Source organism: Hemiscyllium ocellatum, chromosome 15 (assembly GCF_020745735.1).
Source record: "Hemiscyllium ocellatum isolate sHemOce1 chromosome 15, sHemOce1.pat.X.cur, whole genome shotgun sequence".
NCBI classification, from domain to species: domain Eukaryota; kingdom Metazoa; phylum Chordata; class Chondrichthyes; order Orectolobiformes; family Hemiscylliidae; genus Hemiscyllium; species Hemiscyllium ocellatum.
This window is the reverse complement of record NC_083415.1, coordinates 61,372,508-61,387,519: the sequence shown is the minus strand read 5'-3', so window position 1 is coordinate 61,387,519 and position 15,012 is coordinate 61,372,508. Positions and strand designations below refer to the sequence as shown.

Sequence of the window (15,012 nt, the reverse complement as noted above, 5' to 3'; positions counted from 1 at the left end):
GAGAGTTGGAATGTAAAAGCAGTGATGTGCTACTGAGACTTTATAAAGCTCTGGTTAGGCCCCATTTAGAATACTGTGTCCAGTTTTGGGCCCCACACCTCAGGAAGGACATACTGGCACTGGAGCGAGTACAGCGGAGATTCACACGGATGATCCCTGGAATGGTAGGCCTAACATACAATGAATGGCTGAGGATCCTGGTGAGCATTCTGATGAGTATTCATTAGAGTTTAGAAGGTTGAGGGGAGATCTAATTGAAACTTACAAGATAATGCATGGCTTAGAAAGGGTGGACACTGGGAATTTTCTTCCCATCAGGTGTGGATACTAGGACCCGTGGGCACAGCATTAGGATTAGAGGCAGTCAATTTAAAACAGACATGAGGAGACATCTCTTCAGCCAGAGAGTGGTGGGCCTGTGGAATTCATTGCCACGGAGTGCAGTGGAGGCTGTGACGTTAAATGTCTTCAAGGCAGAGATCGATAAATGTTTAATCCTGCAAGGAATTAAGGGATACGGGGAGAGTGCGGGTAAGTGGCACTGAAATGCCCATCAGCCATGATTGAATAGCGGAGAGGACTTGATAGGCCGAATGGCCTTACTTCCATTCATGTGTCTTATGGTCTTATATTCCAGTGCCCTTGGAACAATCAACAACATTTCAAAGCCTTCCTAAGCACCTGTCCCTGCATACTAATTTTTCGTGATTCATAAACTGAAACATCTGGAACCCTTTACAACCTCCCTCCATTTAAATAACATGCTACTTTATTATTCTTGACAAATTGGACAAGTTCATATTTATCTACATTAAACTCCTACCAAATACTTTCCCAATCACGAACTATCTATATCTCTTTGCAAACTCCTTATGTCTTCTTCACAACTTACTTTCCTATCTATTGAGGAACTCGGGAATGAGACAGGAGCAATTGCTCCGATGGGGTGAGACTATAGGCCTCCCAATAGCCAACAGGAGATAGAGGAACACAGGAGGGTGGCAGGTGTCTGGAATGCCAGGGAAGGTGGTTGAAGCAGCTATGATAACAACGTTTAAGAGGCATGAATAGGCAGGGAACACAAACAGACAAACCATGTACAGGCAGACACCATGAGTTTAGAATGACACCATGGTCAGTGCAGACATGGTGCACTGAATGGCCTATTCTTATGCTGTACTAGTATATTTTATTGTTGTGTCAGCAAACTTGGTAATGATATGCTCAGTTAGAGACAAGGAAAACTGCAGATGCAGCATTAGGAGGTGAAGAAGTCAACCTTTTAGGTGGAACCGTTCTTCAGGACTGGATAAAACCAGTGATATTTTGTTGCAATCTGTTGGATATGGTATAAGGGGAGCTGCAGGTGGTGGAGTGGCGTAGGGTGGGGGAAGGGTCAGAGGGATGAGGTCGGGCTAGGTGAACACCGGTAGAGGGTAGGACCTGGAAGGTCAATGGGAGTAATGTGTGTGCTTGGTGGCTGGAAGGAAGGGTTGATAAGAGGAATGGAAGGGAGGGGTGGGGAGGAGGTGGATGGGTTGGGGAGGTGAAGGGGTTGGGAAGGGAATCAGGGAATGGGAAGCAGTGGAAGATGAGGTATTGTTCCTCCAATTTGCAATCTGATTCATGGTCCACAATTCCTGAACACCATTAAAGACACCAAGATAGCATCAAAGGTCTCCTTTGATGTAACAACCCTATTCACATCCATTAACATCAATCTGACTAAAGAAACACTGACTACACAACTAAAGGAACCAAAGACACAAACATGAGACAGCACCAACTTCATCAGCAAAGATAACATTGTGAAGATAGTGGACCTGTGTCTTACCACCCACTACACATTCAATAACAAGAGCTACAAACAAATCAATGGAATACCCATGGGATCACCAATATCAGGGTTCCTAGCAGAAGCACTTATGCAGAGACTCAAAAATAAACAGCTCTCCCAACCATCCAACCCAAACTTGGGGTTCGTTACATGGACAGCACCTTTGTCCTCACCAAATGAAACAAATTAGAGGAAGCCTACAACACTCAATAATACCCTCACTGGCATAAGATTCACAAAAGGGGACGAGAACAACAGCAAAATGCCATTCCTAGATGTCCCAGTAGAGCGAACGCTCAATGGGGAGCTTCAAATGAACGTCTACAGGAAAACAATACATATGGACCAAATACTGAACTACAGAAGCAATCACCACAATATCCACAAAAGAACCTGCATTAGGACATTATTTCAACGAGCCAACACACACTGCAGCACAGAGGAACTATGAAGAGGAGGAAACTCACCTATACCGTGTATTCAAAAAGAATGGGTACCCAATGAACACAGTCCACCGATTTCTCAGCAACAAACCCAAACAAAGCAGACAAAACACGTACAGAAACTCTAGCCACTCTCCCCTACATCAACGACATCTTTGATATGACCGCCAGACTACTCCGACCTCTTAGCCCACAAACCCACCAACACACTAAAACAGCAGCTAATGAACTTGAAAGATCCTATACAAGCAACAAACAAAATGAATGTCGCTTACAAAATACCTAGCAAGGACTGTAACAAACAGGCAGAAAACTAGCCACTAGGATAAATGAACATCAACAGACATGACCCATTATCACTAGTATCCTCACATAGAAATGAAGGAGGACACCACTTTGACAGGGACAACACATCCATCCTAAACAGAACATGCACAGGAACTCATTGAAGCATGGCATTCCAACCAGAACTCTATTAACAACTACTTTGATTTGGACCCCAACTATCACCCTCAGAAAAAGAATCGGAAATGACATCACCTACCGAAAGAAATCTAAACACATCAATAGAAAGTTGGATATACTAGCAGTGCTTCATCCGGAGGCTCACTGATGATGTTACCGAATATGGTGATGAAACGCCTGAAAACAAACCTTCCAGCTCAGCGAGCAAACTTACATCCAGAAGCCAAGGATGGTCATATTAGAAAGGGAGTGGGGAAGGAAGAATTAAAATGGGTGGTGACTGGGACATCCGGTCAACCCCTGTGGGCCCGGCTGAGATACTTGGCGAAATATGCCCTGAGTTTACGTTTGGTCTCCCCAGTGTAGAGAAGACCAGTTTGGAGAGGTCAAGAAAGGGAAGGGAGGTGTCGGAGATGGATCAAGTGAATTTAAGGGCAGGCTGGAACTAGTGAACGAAGTTGATGAACTGCTCCAGTTCAGCCTGAGTGCAGGATGCTGCACCGTTGCAGTCATAGATGTAATGGCAGAACAGTTGGGGCACCGTGCCTGTGTAGGTATTGAAGAGGGGCTGTTTGTCATAGCCGAGGGGCCCATCTGAGTGCCCATAACCCACTCTCTGGATTTGGATGAAATGACAAGAATTGAAGAAAAAGTTATCGAGGGTGAGGACTAGTTTGGTGTGGCAGAGGTAGGTATTGGTTGAGGCGAACTGGATGGGTCTGTTAGAGAGGAGAAGGCTGAGGGCCTGAAGGCCATCCTTGTGGGGTATGGATGTGTATAAGGACTGCACGTCCACTGTGAAGATAAAGCATTAGAGGTCAGGGAACTGGAAGTTACTGAAGAGATGGAGAGCATGGTTAGTGTCATGGATGTAGGTGAGAAATGTCTTGACCAAGGTGGGTGAGGATGGAGTCAAGGTTGGAAGAAATGAGTTAGACGGAGCAGGAGTATGCCGTGACGATAGGTTGGCCGGGGTAGTTGGGTTTGTGGATCTTGGGGAGCAGGTAGAACTGGACAGTGTGGGGTTAGGGGCCTGTGAGATTGGAGGGAAGATCACCAGAGGCAATGAGGTCACAGACAGTCAGAGTGATTTCGGCCAAGTAGGTCACGGTGGGGTCGTAGGCAAGGGGGAAGGTAGAGCATGGTGTTGGAGAGCTGGTGTTCGGCCTCTGCAACACAGAGGTGCGTCCTCCAGATTCCCACCACCCCACCTTTGTCAGCGAGTTTGATGGTGAAACAGGGATTGGTGCAGAGAGAGTGGAGCACTTCACATTCGGTGGGGGTGGGGTTGGAGTGGTCCCTGCATCCAAGGCACTGACAAAGTCTAAAATGTTGATGTACCATCAGTGATTCCTGCGGCACCCCACTACTATCTCACATCAACATAAAAATGATCCATTTGTCCTGGCTATACGATTCCTGTTAGTTACTTATTCCTCTATCTATGCTAATACATTAATCCCTCCACCATGAGCTTTGATTTTGTGTAGTAATCTTTGATGTGGCACTTTATCAATTATTTCTCAGAATCTAAGTATACGACACCCATAGGCTCTTCTTTAGTGATGTGCATATTACTTCTTTAAAAAACTCTCATTAATTAGTCAAATCCATGTTGACTCTGGCTAATGCATGAAGAGCTCTGCTATATCCTCCTTGATGTTCGGTTCGAGCAATTTCCTCATGGCAGATGAGGCAAAACTGACTTGTAGTTTCCGACTTTATATGACTCTCTTGAATCAACAAGATACATTCTCTATTTCCCATCTGATAGGACCTTTCCGACAGAAGAGATTTTTGTAAAATCCTCACCAACAATTATAACCAACGTATATACTATCTTGGCCTTCACTTTATTTAAGACCTGTGGATTAAGTCCATTACGACCTGGGACTTGTCAAATTTTAGATTGAATAATTTTCCCATTAATTTTTCCTGGGTGATTGTAATGGTTTTAAGTTCCTTCTTCCCTTTTACCTCTTGATTCACAATTATTTATGGAATGTTATTTGTATTGAGTACAGTGATGACAGATACAATACACATGTTCAATGCACCTGCCATTTGCTCATTAATTTCCCAGACCAACTCTCCAGAGGGCCAACACTCACTTTAGGTACTCTTTCCTTTTGAAATACCTGCAGGAACTGTTGTTATATTTCCAGCTCGATTTCTCTTGAGTTCTAACTTCTTGCTCAAAGTTTCAGTTACTCTTTGCTGGTGTGCTTATTCGTCCAATCTTATACCCGCCACTAACCTTTACCGAACTGTAAGCTTTCTCTTTCAATTTGATTCCATTGTTAACTTTCTTCGCTATCTATGAAAGATGCATCCTTCTTGTGGAGTCATTATTTTCCACTGGAATGTGTTTTTGCTGAGTATTATAGCATATCTCGTTAAACATCTTCCACTGTTTCTTTGCTACCTACCTCTTAATCTAACTTCCCAGCTCACTTCAGCCAGCCCTGTCTTTACAATTGCATTTAGTTAAGTTTAACACAGTTGTTTTAAATACATTCTTTCCTTGAATATGAAAGTCAATGATGCTCTGATCACTGTTACCCAGGGGCTCCTTTACGATGAGGGCATTAATTCATCCTGTCTCATTGCCTATTACCAGATCTAGAATTGTCTGCTGTTTGGTTAACTCTAAAAGCCTGTGCTGATTAATCTACAAACTCACCTTCCAGGCTTTATTTGCAAACCTGATTTATCTAATCTGCATGTAAGTATTGCCATTCTTTTCTGAAATGCCCATTAATTCCTGCACACACCATCCTACAGTATGGTCACTGTTAGGTTGGTCTATAAACTATTCCCAGCAGTGGCGTTTTACTTGAAGTAAAAGCAAAATACTGCAGATGCTCAAAATTTCAAATAAAAACAAGAATGCTGGAGAAACTCAGCAGGTCAGGCAGCATCTGTGGAGAGAGAAACAGACTTAACATTTCAAGTCGAGTCTGACTCTTCTTCAGATGCTGACACATCCATATATAAACTTAAAGTGAAGTCTATACACCACCGAGACAGTGGTCTATTCCACCACTTTCCTCCTCTCCACCTTCTACCAATTCCTGCTCAAAATGCAATAGCAATTGTAATGATGGTTATTGTTCTTGGAATTCAAGGAAAATAATGGATTCGTAGATGCTTAGGCACATTAGAGGTAGTTGTGTAGCTCCTGTCCGAGGACACAGCTGGTACATTGGAACTGATAAATTGTGGCACGGACAGATACCACTCTAAGATGCTGCACACAGACAGCAACAGTACATTGTCACTGATCCTTTTAAAAAGGGATAAATGTTCTACTTCAGGGGTCTCCTTCTCACATTGATTTTCTAGCTCCTCAGGCCTGATGCTGCACCACTTCAGGCTTTTCCCTTTTTAAAAAAAAATTAACTGACAAAAAGTATCACTGAGTGGGCCAGGCATTTATTCCTAATTCCTAGTTGCCTTTGAGAAGGTGGTGGTGAGCTGGCTTCTTGAATCTCTATGGTCCCTTTGGTGTAAGTAGCAAGATAGTCTGTCTACTTTTGATCTTTTGAGAGTTTCCAGCAATTGATACAACGGATTGAAAAGGCCCAGCCAGCCAGAGAGCAGTTACGTGTTAACCACATTGCTGTGGGTCTGGAGTCGTGTGTATGCCAGACCAGATAAGGACATCAGTTCTACTAACATCACTGAAGACATTATTAAAAGTCATTATGTTTGGTTGGGTTTCATAGAACATATTACAGTGCAGAACAGGCCCTTTATGTTGCGCCAACCTCTACACTATCCCATCATCCATGTGCTTATTCAAGGACTGTTTAAATGCCCCTAATGTGACTGAGTTAACTACATTGGCAGGTAGGGCATTCCACACCCTTACCACTCTCTGAGTAAAGAACCTCTGACATCGGTTTTTAATCTATCACCTCTCAATTTGCAGCTATGCCCCTTCATACAAGATGACATCATCATTCCAGGAAAAAGAATCACTGATCATCTTGTATGTCTCTATTAAATCCCCTCCTAGTCTTCTTCTCTCCAATGAGAGCAGACCCAAGTCCCTCAGCCTTTCCTTATAAGACCTTCCCCCTCCAGACCAGGCAGCATCTGGGTAGATCTCCTCTGCACCTTTTCCAATGCTTCCACATCCATCCTGTAATGGGGAGACCAGAATCGTACACAATATTCCAAGTGTGGCTGCACTAGCATTTTGTACAGTTGCAGCATGACATCACGGCTCTGGAACTCAATCCCCCTGCCAATAAAATCTACCACATCGTATGCCTTCTTAACAGCACTATCAACCTGGGTGGCAACTTTCAGGGATCTATGTATGTGGACACCAAGATCCCTCTGCACATCCACACTACCAAGGATCTTTCCAGTGGCCCAGTATTGTCTTCCTGATATTTTTCCCCAAAGTGAATCACCTCACATTTATCTGCATTGAACTCCATTTACCACCTCTCAGCCCAATTCTGCAGTTTATCCAAGTCCCCCTGCAATCTGCAACACTTATCCACACTGCCCACTACTCCATCAACATTAGTGTCATCTGCAAACTTACTAATCCATCCATCTATGCCTGGGTCCAAGTCATTTATAAAAATGACAAAGAGTTACTAGTGGTGTAACGCAAGGGTCAGTGTTGGGTCCACTGCTGTTCGCCATTTTTATAAATGACCTGGATGAGGGCGTAGAAGGGTGGGTTGGTAAATTTGCAGACGACACTAAGGTTGGTGGAGTTGTGGATAGTGACGAAGGATGTTATAGGTTACAGAGAGACATAGATAAGCTGCAGAACTGGGCTGAGAGGTGGCAAATGGAGTTTAATGCAGACAAGTGTGAGGTGATTCACTTTGGTCGGAGTAACCGGAATGCAAAGATTCGTGGTAGTGTAGATGAGCAGAGGGATCTCAGTGTCCAGGTCCTTGAAAGTTGCCACCCAGGTTGACAGGGTTGTTAAGAGGACATACAGTGTTTTAGCTTTTATTAATAGAGGGATCGAGTTCTGGAATCATGAGGTTATGCTACAGCTGTACAAAACTTTGGTGCGGCCACACTTGGAGTATTGTGTACATTCTGGTCACCGCATTATAAGAAAGATATGGAAGCTTTGGAAAGGGTACAGAGGAGATTTACTAGGATGTTGCCTGGTATGGAAGGAATGTCTTACGAGGAAAGGCTGAGGGATTTGAGGCTGTTTTCGTTGGAGAGAAGAAGGTTGAGAGGTGACTTAATAGAGACATATAAGATAATCAGAGGGTTAGATAGGGTGGACAGGGAGAGCCTTTTTCCAAGTATGGTGACAGCAGGCACGACGGGGCATAGCTTTAAATTGAGGGGTGATAGATATAGAACAGATGTCAGAGGTAGTTTCTTTACTCAGAGTAGTAAGGGCATGGAATGCTTTGCCTGCAATGGTAGTCGATTCACTAACTTTAAGTGCATTTAAGTTGTCATTGGACAAGCATATGGATGTACATGGAATAGTGTAGGTTAGATAGGCTTCAGATTGGTATGACAGGTCGGCGCAACATCGAGGGCCGAAGAGCCTGTGCTGCACTGTTATGTTATATGTAATAGCAGTCCCAAAACAGTTCCTTGTGACACATCACTAGTAACCGGACTCCAGGATGAATATTATCCATCATCCACCACTCGCTGCCTTCTTACAGAAAGCCAGTTTCTAATTCAAACTGCTAAATCCCTTGCCTCTGCATTTTCTCCAAAAGCCTACCATGTGGAACCTTATCAAAGGCTTTACTAAAGTCCATGTATACCACATCAACTGCCCTACCCTCATCTACATGCTCGGTCACCTTCTCAAACACTCAATGAGGTTTGCGAGACACGACTTGTCCCTGACAAAACAGTGTTGACGACCTCCAATCAAATTGTTGCTTGCTAGATCATTATAAGTCCTCTCTCATATAATCCTTTCCAAAACTACTTCTACAACAGACGTCGGGCTCACTGGTCGTTAATTACCTGGGTTGTCTCTAATTCTTGAACAAGGCACAATACTATCAATCCTCCAGTCCTTAGGTACTAAACCTGTAGACAATGATGACACAAAGATCAAGGCCAAAAGCTCCACCATCTCCTCCCTAGCTTCCCAGAGAATCCTCAGATAAATTCCAGCCAGCCCAGGGGACTTACCTACTTTCACTTCTTCTAGAATTGATAACATCTCCTCCTTACTAACCTCAATCCTTTCTAATCTAATAGCCTGTATCTCAGTCTTCTCCTCTACAATATTCTTCTTTTCTGGAGTCAAAACAGATGAGAAATATTCATTTAGCACCTCTCCGATCTCCACAGGGTTCACTTCTGTCTTTGACTGGCTCTATCCCTATCCTGGTCATCCTTTTATTCTTCACATACCTATAGAAAACTTTATGGTTCTCTTTATTCTACCTGCTAAAAACTGGTCATGTACCCTCCTTGCTCCTCTTAACTCTCTCTTTAAAGTAGCTAATCTATAACTCTCCATCACCTCATCTGAAGCATCTCATCTCAACGTCACATAAGCCTCCCTCTTCCGCTTAACAAGAGATACAATTTCTTTAGTAGATCACAGTTCCCTTACTTTATCACTTGCTCCCTGCCTGACAGGGTCATACCTATCAAGGACATGCAATATATGTTCCTTCAACCAATTCTACAGTTTGATTGTCCCCTACCCCTGCATTTTGCTCCCCCATTCTATGTCTCCTAAGTCTTGCCTAATTGCATTATAGTTGCCCTTCCCCCATCTATAACTCTTGCCCTGTGGCATGTACCTATCCCTTTCCATCATTAAACTAAACATAATCAAATTATTGCCACTCTCTCCAAAGTGTTCACCTGTCACTAAATCAAACACCTGGCCTGCTTCATTACCAAGCACCAGATCCAGTGTGGCCTCCCGTCTTGTCAGTCCTTCGACATGCTGTATCAGGAAACCCTCCTGTATACATTGAACAAAAATTGACCCATCCGACGTACTCAAGTTATAGCACTTCCAGTCAATGTCGGTGAAGTCCCCCATAATGACTACCCTGTTCCTTTCACTCCTATCCAGAATTGTTTTGCCAATCCTCTCCTCCACCTCCCTGGAACTCTGTGGAGGCCTATAAAAAAACTCCCAATAGTGTGACCTCTCCTCCTGTTTCTAACCTTAGCCCATACCACCTCAGTAGACAAGTCCTCGTCAAAAGTTCTCTCAACCATCATTATACTGTCTTTGACTACAAAGCCACCCCTCCCCCTCTTTTACTGCCTTGCCTGATCTTAATGAAAGACCTGCAACATCCATTCCTGACCCTGCTCTGTCCATGTCTCCGAAATAGCCACAATATCGAAGTCCCAGGTACCTATCCATGCTGTAAACTTACCTACTGTAATCCAGATATCCCTGATGTTGAAGTAGACACACTTCAAACCAGTTTGCTGTCTGTCAGCACACTCCTGTGACCGTGAAATTCTGTCCATGTCCTTCCTACTCACATCTTCCTGTGCACTGGAACTACACCACCCTCTCTCCCCTGCTGAGCTAGTTTAAACCCACTCGAATAGCACCAAATTTCTCACCCAGAATATTAGTACCCCTCTGGTTCAAGTGAAGACTGTCCTATTTGTAGAGGTCCCACCTTCCTCAGAATGAGCCCCAATTATCCATATACCTGAAACCCTCCTTCCTTCACCATCCTTGCAGCCACGTGTTCAGCTGATAGCGCTCCCTGTTCCTCAACTTGCTATCACGTGACACGGGTAACAAACCAGAGATAACAACTCTGTTTGTTCCAGCACTCAGCTTCCACCCGAGCTCTCTGAAATCCTGCCTTACATCCCTATCCCATTTTCTACCCATGTCTTTGGTACCTACATGGACCACGACTTGGGGCTGTTCATCCTCCCCCAAAGACACAATCCGACACATCATTATTAGACTTTATTTCAAGATTTTTACTAAATTCAAATTCTACTGTGGTTGTGGAATCTGAACCTGTGTCCCCAGACTATCATGCAGGCTTCTGCATTACAAGCCCAGCAACAATACCACTGTGTCATCACTTACCCCAAGCCTTAAGCAAGTCTTTGTAGCACTTGTGACCAACTGTGGTTTCTATTGCCAGACTTGAGCTCTCCATACAAAGGAACTAAGTAGCTACTCTTCATTTGAAAGCTGACATGGAATTTTGTACAGGCACACAAGGTAACATTCAGCCCCTTGACTTAATGCTGCCAGTCAATTAGATTTAGGACGATTTATGCCTCAGCTCCATTTATCAATCGTCTTTGGTTCCATCACCCATACTAACTGCTGCTTATTGAAAATTCTACTATTACTAGTTTGATGTTTTCAATCCAATCCCCCACCCTACACCATCAAATGTCTTCTGGTGGAGAGAGCACTAAATTTCACAAACTTTTGTTTTAAGAAGTGCTTTATTTTAAAAAAAAAACAACAGCTGTATATTGTGAAGTCCTACTCAGCGTGGACTTCGGGTCTTGAGGTGATTCCTCGAAGCGCAGTCCCACCGTGGATAAAGCACTTAAGACTGTAATGTTTGAACTTTCAGCTTTATCTTCTACATAAAACTAAGAGGGTCTGCAATGCATAACTTTTAAACTTATTTTGTATGTTTTACACCACATTATAATACTGCAATGTTCAACTTTGTTCTTTCTACCTTGTTCTTAAGATTCTGTGCCGAGGTACTTGGACCTTGTGTGATGACATTATACATGTTTCACCGTACTCCTGTACTCGAGTACACATGACAATAAACTCAAATCAAATCTGAAGGTTGGATACACTGTCTCAAGATGTGCACACGGTTATTGTCATACCTGACACAAACAATGAACCAATAATTACAACAGAATAGAATCTCTAGTGTGGAAACAACAAGTCCACACCGACCCTCTAAACAGTAACCCCCCCAGACCCATTCCCTCTACCTGGTATTTATGCCTGACTAATGCACATAAGCTACACTTGCTTGAACACTCTGGGCAAGTACACATGGCAAATTCACCTAACTACACAGTTTTGGACTGTGGAGGAAACCGGAGCACCTGGAGGGAATCCATGCAGACATGGGGAGAACGTACAAACTCCACATAGACAGTCACCTGAGGCTGAAATCGAACCTGGGACCCTGGTGCTGAGAGGCAGCAGTGCTAACCACTGAGCCACCGTGCCTTGAAACGTTTTTCCTATTTTCCAGAGGGTCAGAACTTCAGAACTATGAAGTACAAGACTAAGGATGTTATAATGAATTTGTCAATGGCATTAGTTAGACTTCAGCTGGAGTACTGTACACAGTTCTGGCCATCACACCTCGGGAAAGATGTGACTGTATGGGAGAAAGTACAGAAGAGGTTTCTTAGAATGGTTCCAGGGATGAGAAACTTCAGTTATGAAGATAGGTGGCAAAGGTTGGGACAATTTCATTTTGAAAGGACAAGGCTAAAAAGAGACTTTTGATTTAACAATTCAAAATCATGAATGAGCTGGATAGAGAGTAGACAGGGGAAAAACTATTCCCAATCAACAAAAGGATCAGGACAGGAGGAAACAGATATTAGACACATTGCATTTATTTCCTTTTGCAAGTTACATGGTTTGGATTTGGAACACTCTGTCTGGAAGGATGATATAGGCAGGTTCAATTGATGCATTTAAAAAGGGATTAGATGATTATTTAAAATAAGAATAATATATAGGACTTTGAGAAAGACTAGTTTAGAAAACTAGTGCTAACACGATGGATCAAATGGCCTCTTTGTGCACTGTAACAATTCTGTCGTTTTAAAAATAAAAATCAACACTTACCTCATCATATCCAAAAATAGCGGCGTAGAAAGTTTCTGTCATAACTCTCATGTCCTCCTTCAGCACAACTGATTCGATCTGAGAGGCACAAATGGTACCACAAATGAATATCTGGCATGTAATCAACTGCACCTTTTCCTCAGTGGAGAGCTCAGATAGTAAGATATGAAGAGAAATGTTCAACATCAAATCCAGGTACATTCAGGTGTGAACAGCAGCAGTTTCTAAGTGTATCCTGAAATGGTTACCAGTAACTAGTTGTTAGCCAGTTTTGAAAAGATTTGTAACTCAGGTTGAGGTTCTGGATGTGAGTTTGGTTGCTCAGTTTCAGACGCTTCTTTGTTACCATACTAGGTAACATCAGTGAGCCTCCAGTGAAAGAACTACCAAAATGTCTGAAATACAAACCTCCCCATAACATCCCAGTAGCTAAAAGAACAACAGAACAAAACGGCTGCAGAATGCTTCAAAAAAATGATTAACAATGCCCACAACTGACTCTGTAAATACAATCGGGAAATTTCGCGCCAAAATACTTTACTCACAATGCAACAGACCATGAATGGACAGACACAGTACAACAGGCCATAGGCATGAGACAGCGGCAAACACAGAAAATAAAAAAATTAGACCTGCAGAAAAAACTAGATAAATTGACACAAGGCTTCACTGGAGACTCACTGATGATGTTACCTAGAATGGTGACAAAATGTCTGAAACTGAACCTTCCACCTCAACGAGCAAACTCACATCCAGTAACTAGTTACCTTACATCACCTACTGCTTGTGTGGAACATAAAGGGCTCGTTGGGCTGAATAACCTGTTTCTACATTGTATCTTCTCATACTTTCATTTCAAAAGTACAGCATTCATAAGCCTTAACCTGTCCTTTCTCCATCAGGAAAACAAAGAAACACCTATATCTTGGACTGGATGTGGTTGACAGGTAACAGGGATATCATGGACATGGATAAACTCAGGGTGCAAATCTTTCAGCTTCTCCACCCCCCTCTGCCATTTAATTACATCGTGGCTGATCTATGTCCCCAAGAAGCACAAAAGGCCTCAACAGAGAAGCAGTTTGAATCATCGATCGCCCTTCCATGCCCTTTCATTTTACTCATACGACATGAGATGGCTATTCATAAATGAGCTCAGCTTAATTATAAAGCACACACAGTGGGCGGAATGGTCTTTTTCTATACCGTAAGCATCTTCTGTTTCTCAAACCTGGGAGTGTGTGTTTTTGGGGAGGGATGGGGTAAGGGTTGGATCTCCACTAAGATGATCCATAGGCACTCCACAAAGGGAGGGGGAAATCTTTACCACCGGACAAAGCGGTGGGATTTTTACACCGTCGGTAAGGGCAGGGGGATTCCCAACTGTGATACACACGAGAGTTGTAGAGAAACATTTTAATACCATTTATTTTATTTTAGAGTTTGGATATTGAACTAGTGGCATGGTGGTTTTGGCCCATGTCTATGAAGGGGTTTAATGATTAATTTACACAGTTTTCTGAAGCCTTGGTTTGTTAGATGGCTTTTGAAGGCTAATGGATATTTGTTTACTTTTGGTAAGTTTTTATGAGTGAACAGGGTAAACAACCCAATGTACTCGGCTTCCGTTAGGAAGCTCTGAAGTGTTTTTTTTTGCTATGGTGTTAGGAGCAAGGTACTGGCATGGACAGGATTGGCTGACTGGCAGGAGATAGAGTGTGGGGATAAGAGGATCTTTTTCAGAATGGAGGTGAAAAATAGTTACATGAGGAGGCCATTTGGCCCTTTGAGTCTGTTCTGCCATTCAATATGATCAGGCTGATGATTGAACTGGATAGCCAGTGGCTGCTTTTCATCATATCCTTTGATCCCTTTAGCCTCAAGTGCAATATCTAATTTCATTTTGAAATCATACAACATTCAGACCTTGACTGCTTTCTATGATCGCAAATTCCCATAAGATACAGGAGTAGAATTAGGCTATTTAGCGCATTGTATCTGCAACATTTGAGCATGGCTCATACGTTTCTCAATCCCATTCTCCTGCCTTATCCTCATTACCCTTGATCTCTTTACTAATCAGGAACCTATCTAACTCTGTATTAAATACACTCAATGGCCTGGCCTCTATAGTCTTCTGTAGCTATGAGTTTCACAGATTGCACAACCTCTAGCTGAAGAAATTCCTTCTCATCTCAGTTCTAAAGGGTCATCTCTCCATTCTGAGGCTGTGCCCTTAGATCTGAGTCTCTTGTACTCATGGAAACACCCCTTCACATTCACTCTATCCAGGACCTCTCAGTATTCTGTAAGTTTCAATCAGATCTCTCATCTTCTAAACTCCACCAATTACAGACTCAGAGTCCTCATATGACAAACCCTTTATCCCCGGATCATTCCTGCAAACTTTCTCTGGAGCCCCTCCAATGTCAGCACATCCAGACACA

The 15,012-nt window shown here is 43.0% G+C and overlaps 1 protein-coding gene across 1 annotated transcript in view; it reads right to left on the bottom strand.

The window, feature by feature from the left end:
• The window catches only part of LOC132822815 (ubiquinol-cytochrome-c reductase complex assembly factor 1), a 127,898-nt gene that overhangs the window by 28,022 nt on the left and 84,864 nt on the right, over positions 1–15,012 (bottom strand). Inside the window, exon 7 of the mRNA XM_060836169.1 lies at positions 12,566–12,643. Within this exon, the coding sequence (XP_060692152.1) occupies positions 12,566–12,643 (78 nt within the window). The remainder of the gene's footprint in view (positions 1–12,565; positions 12,644–15,012) is intronic.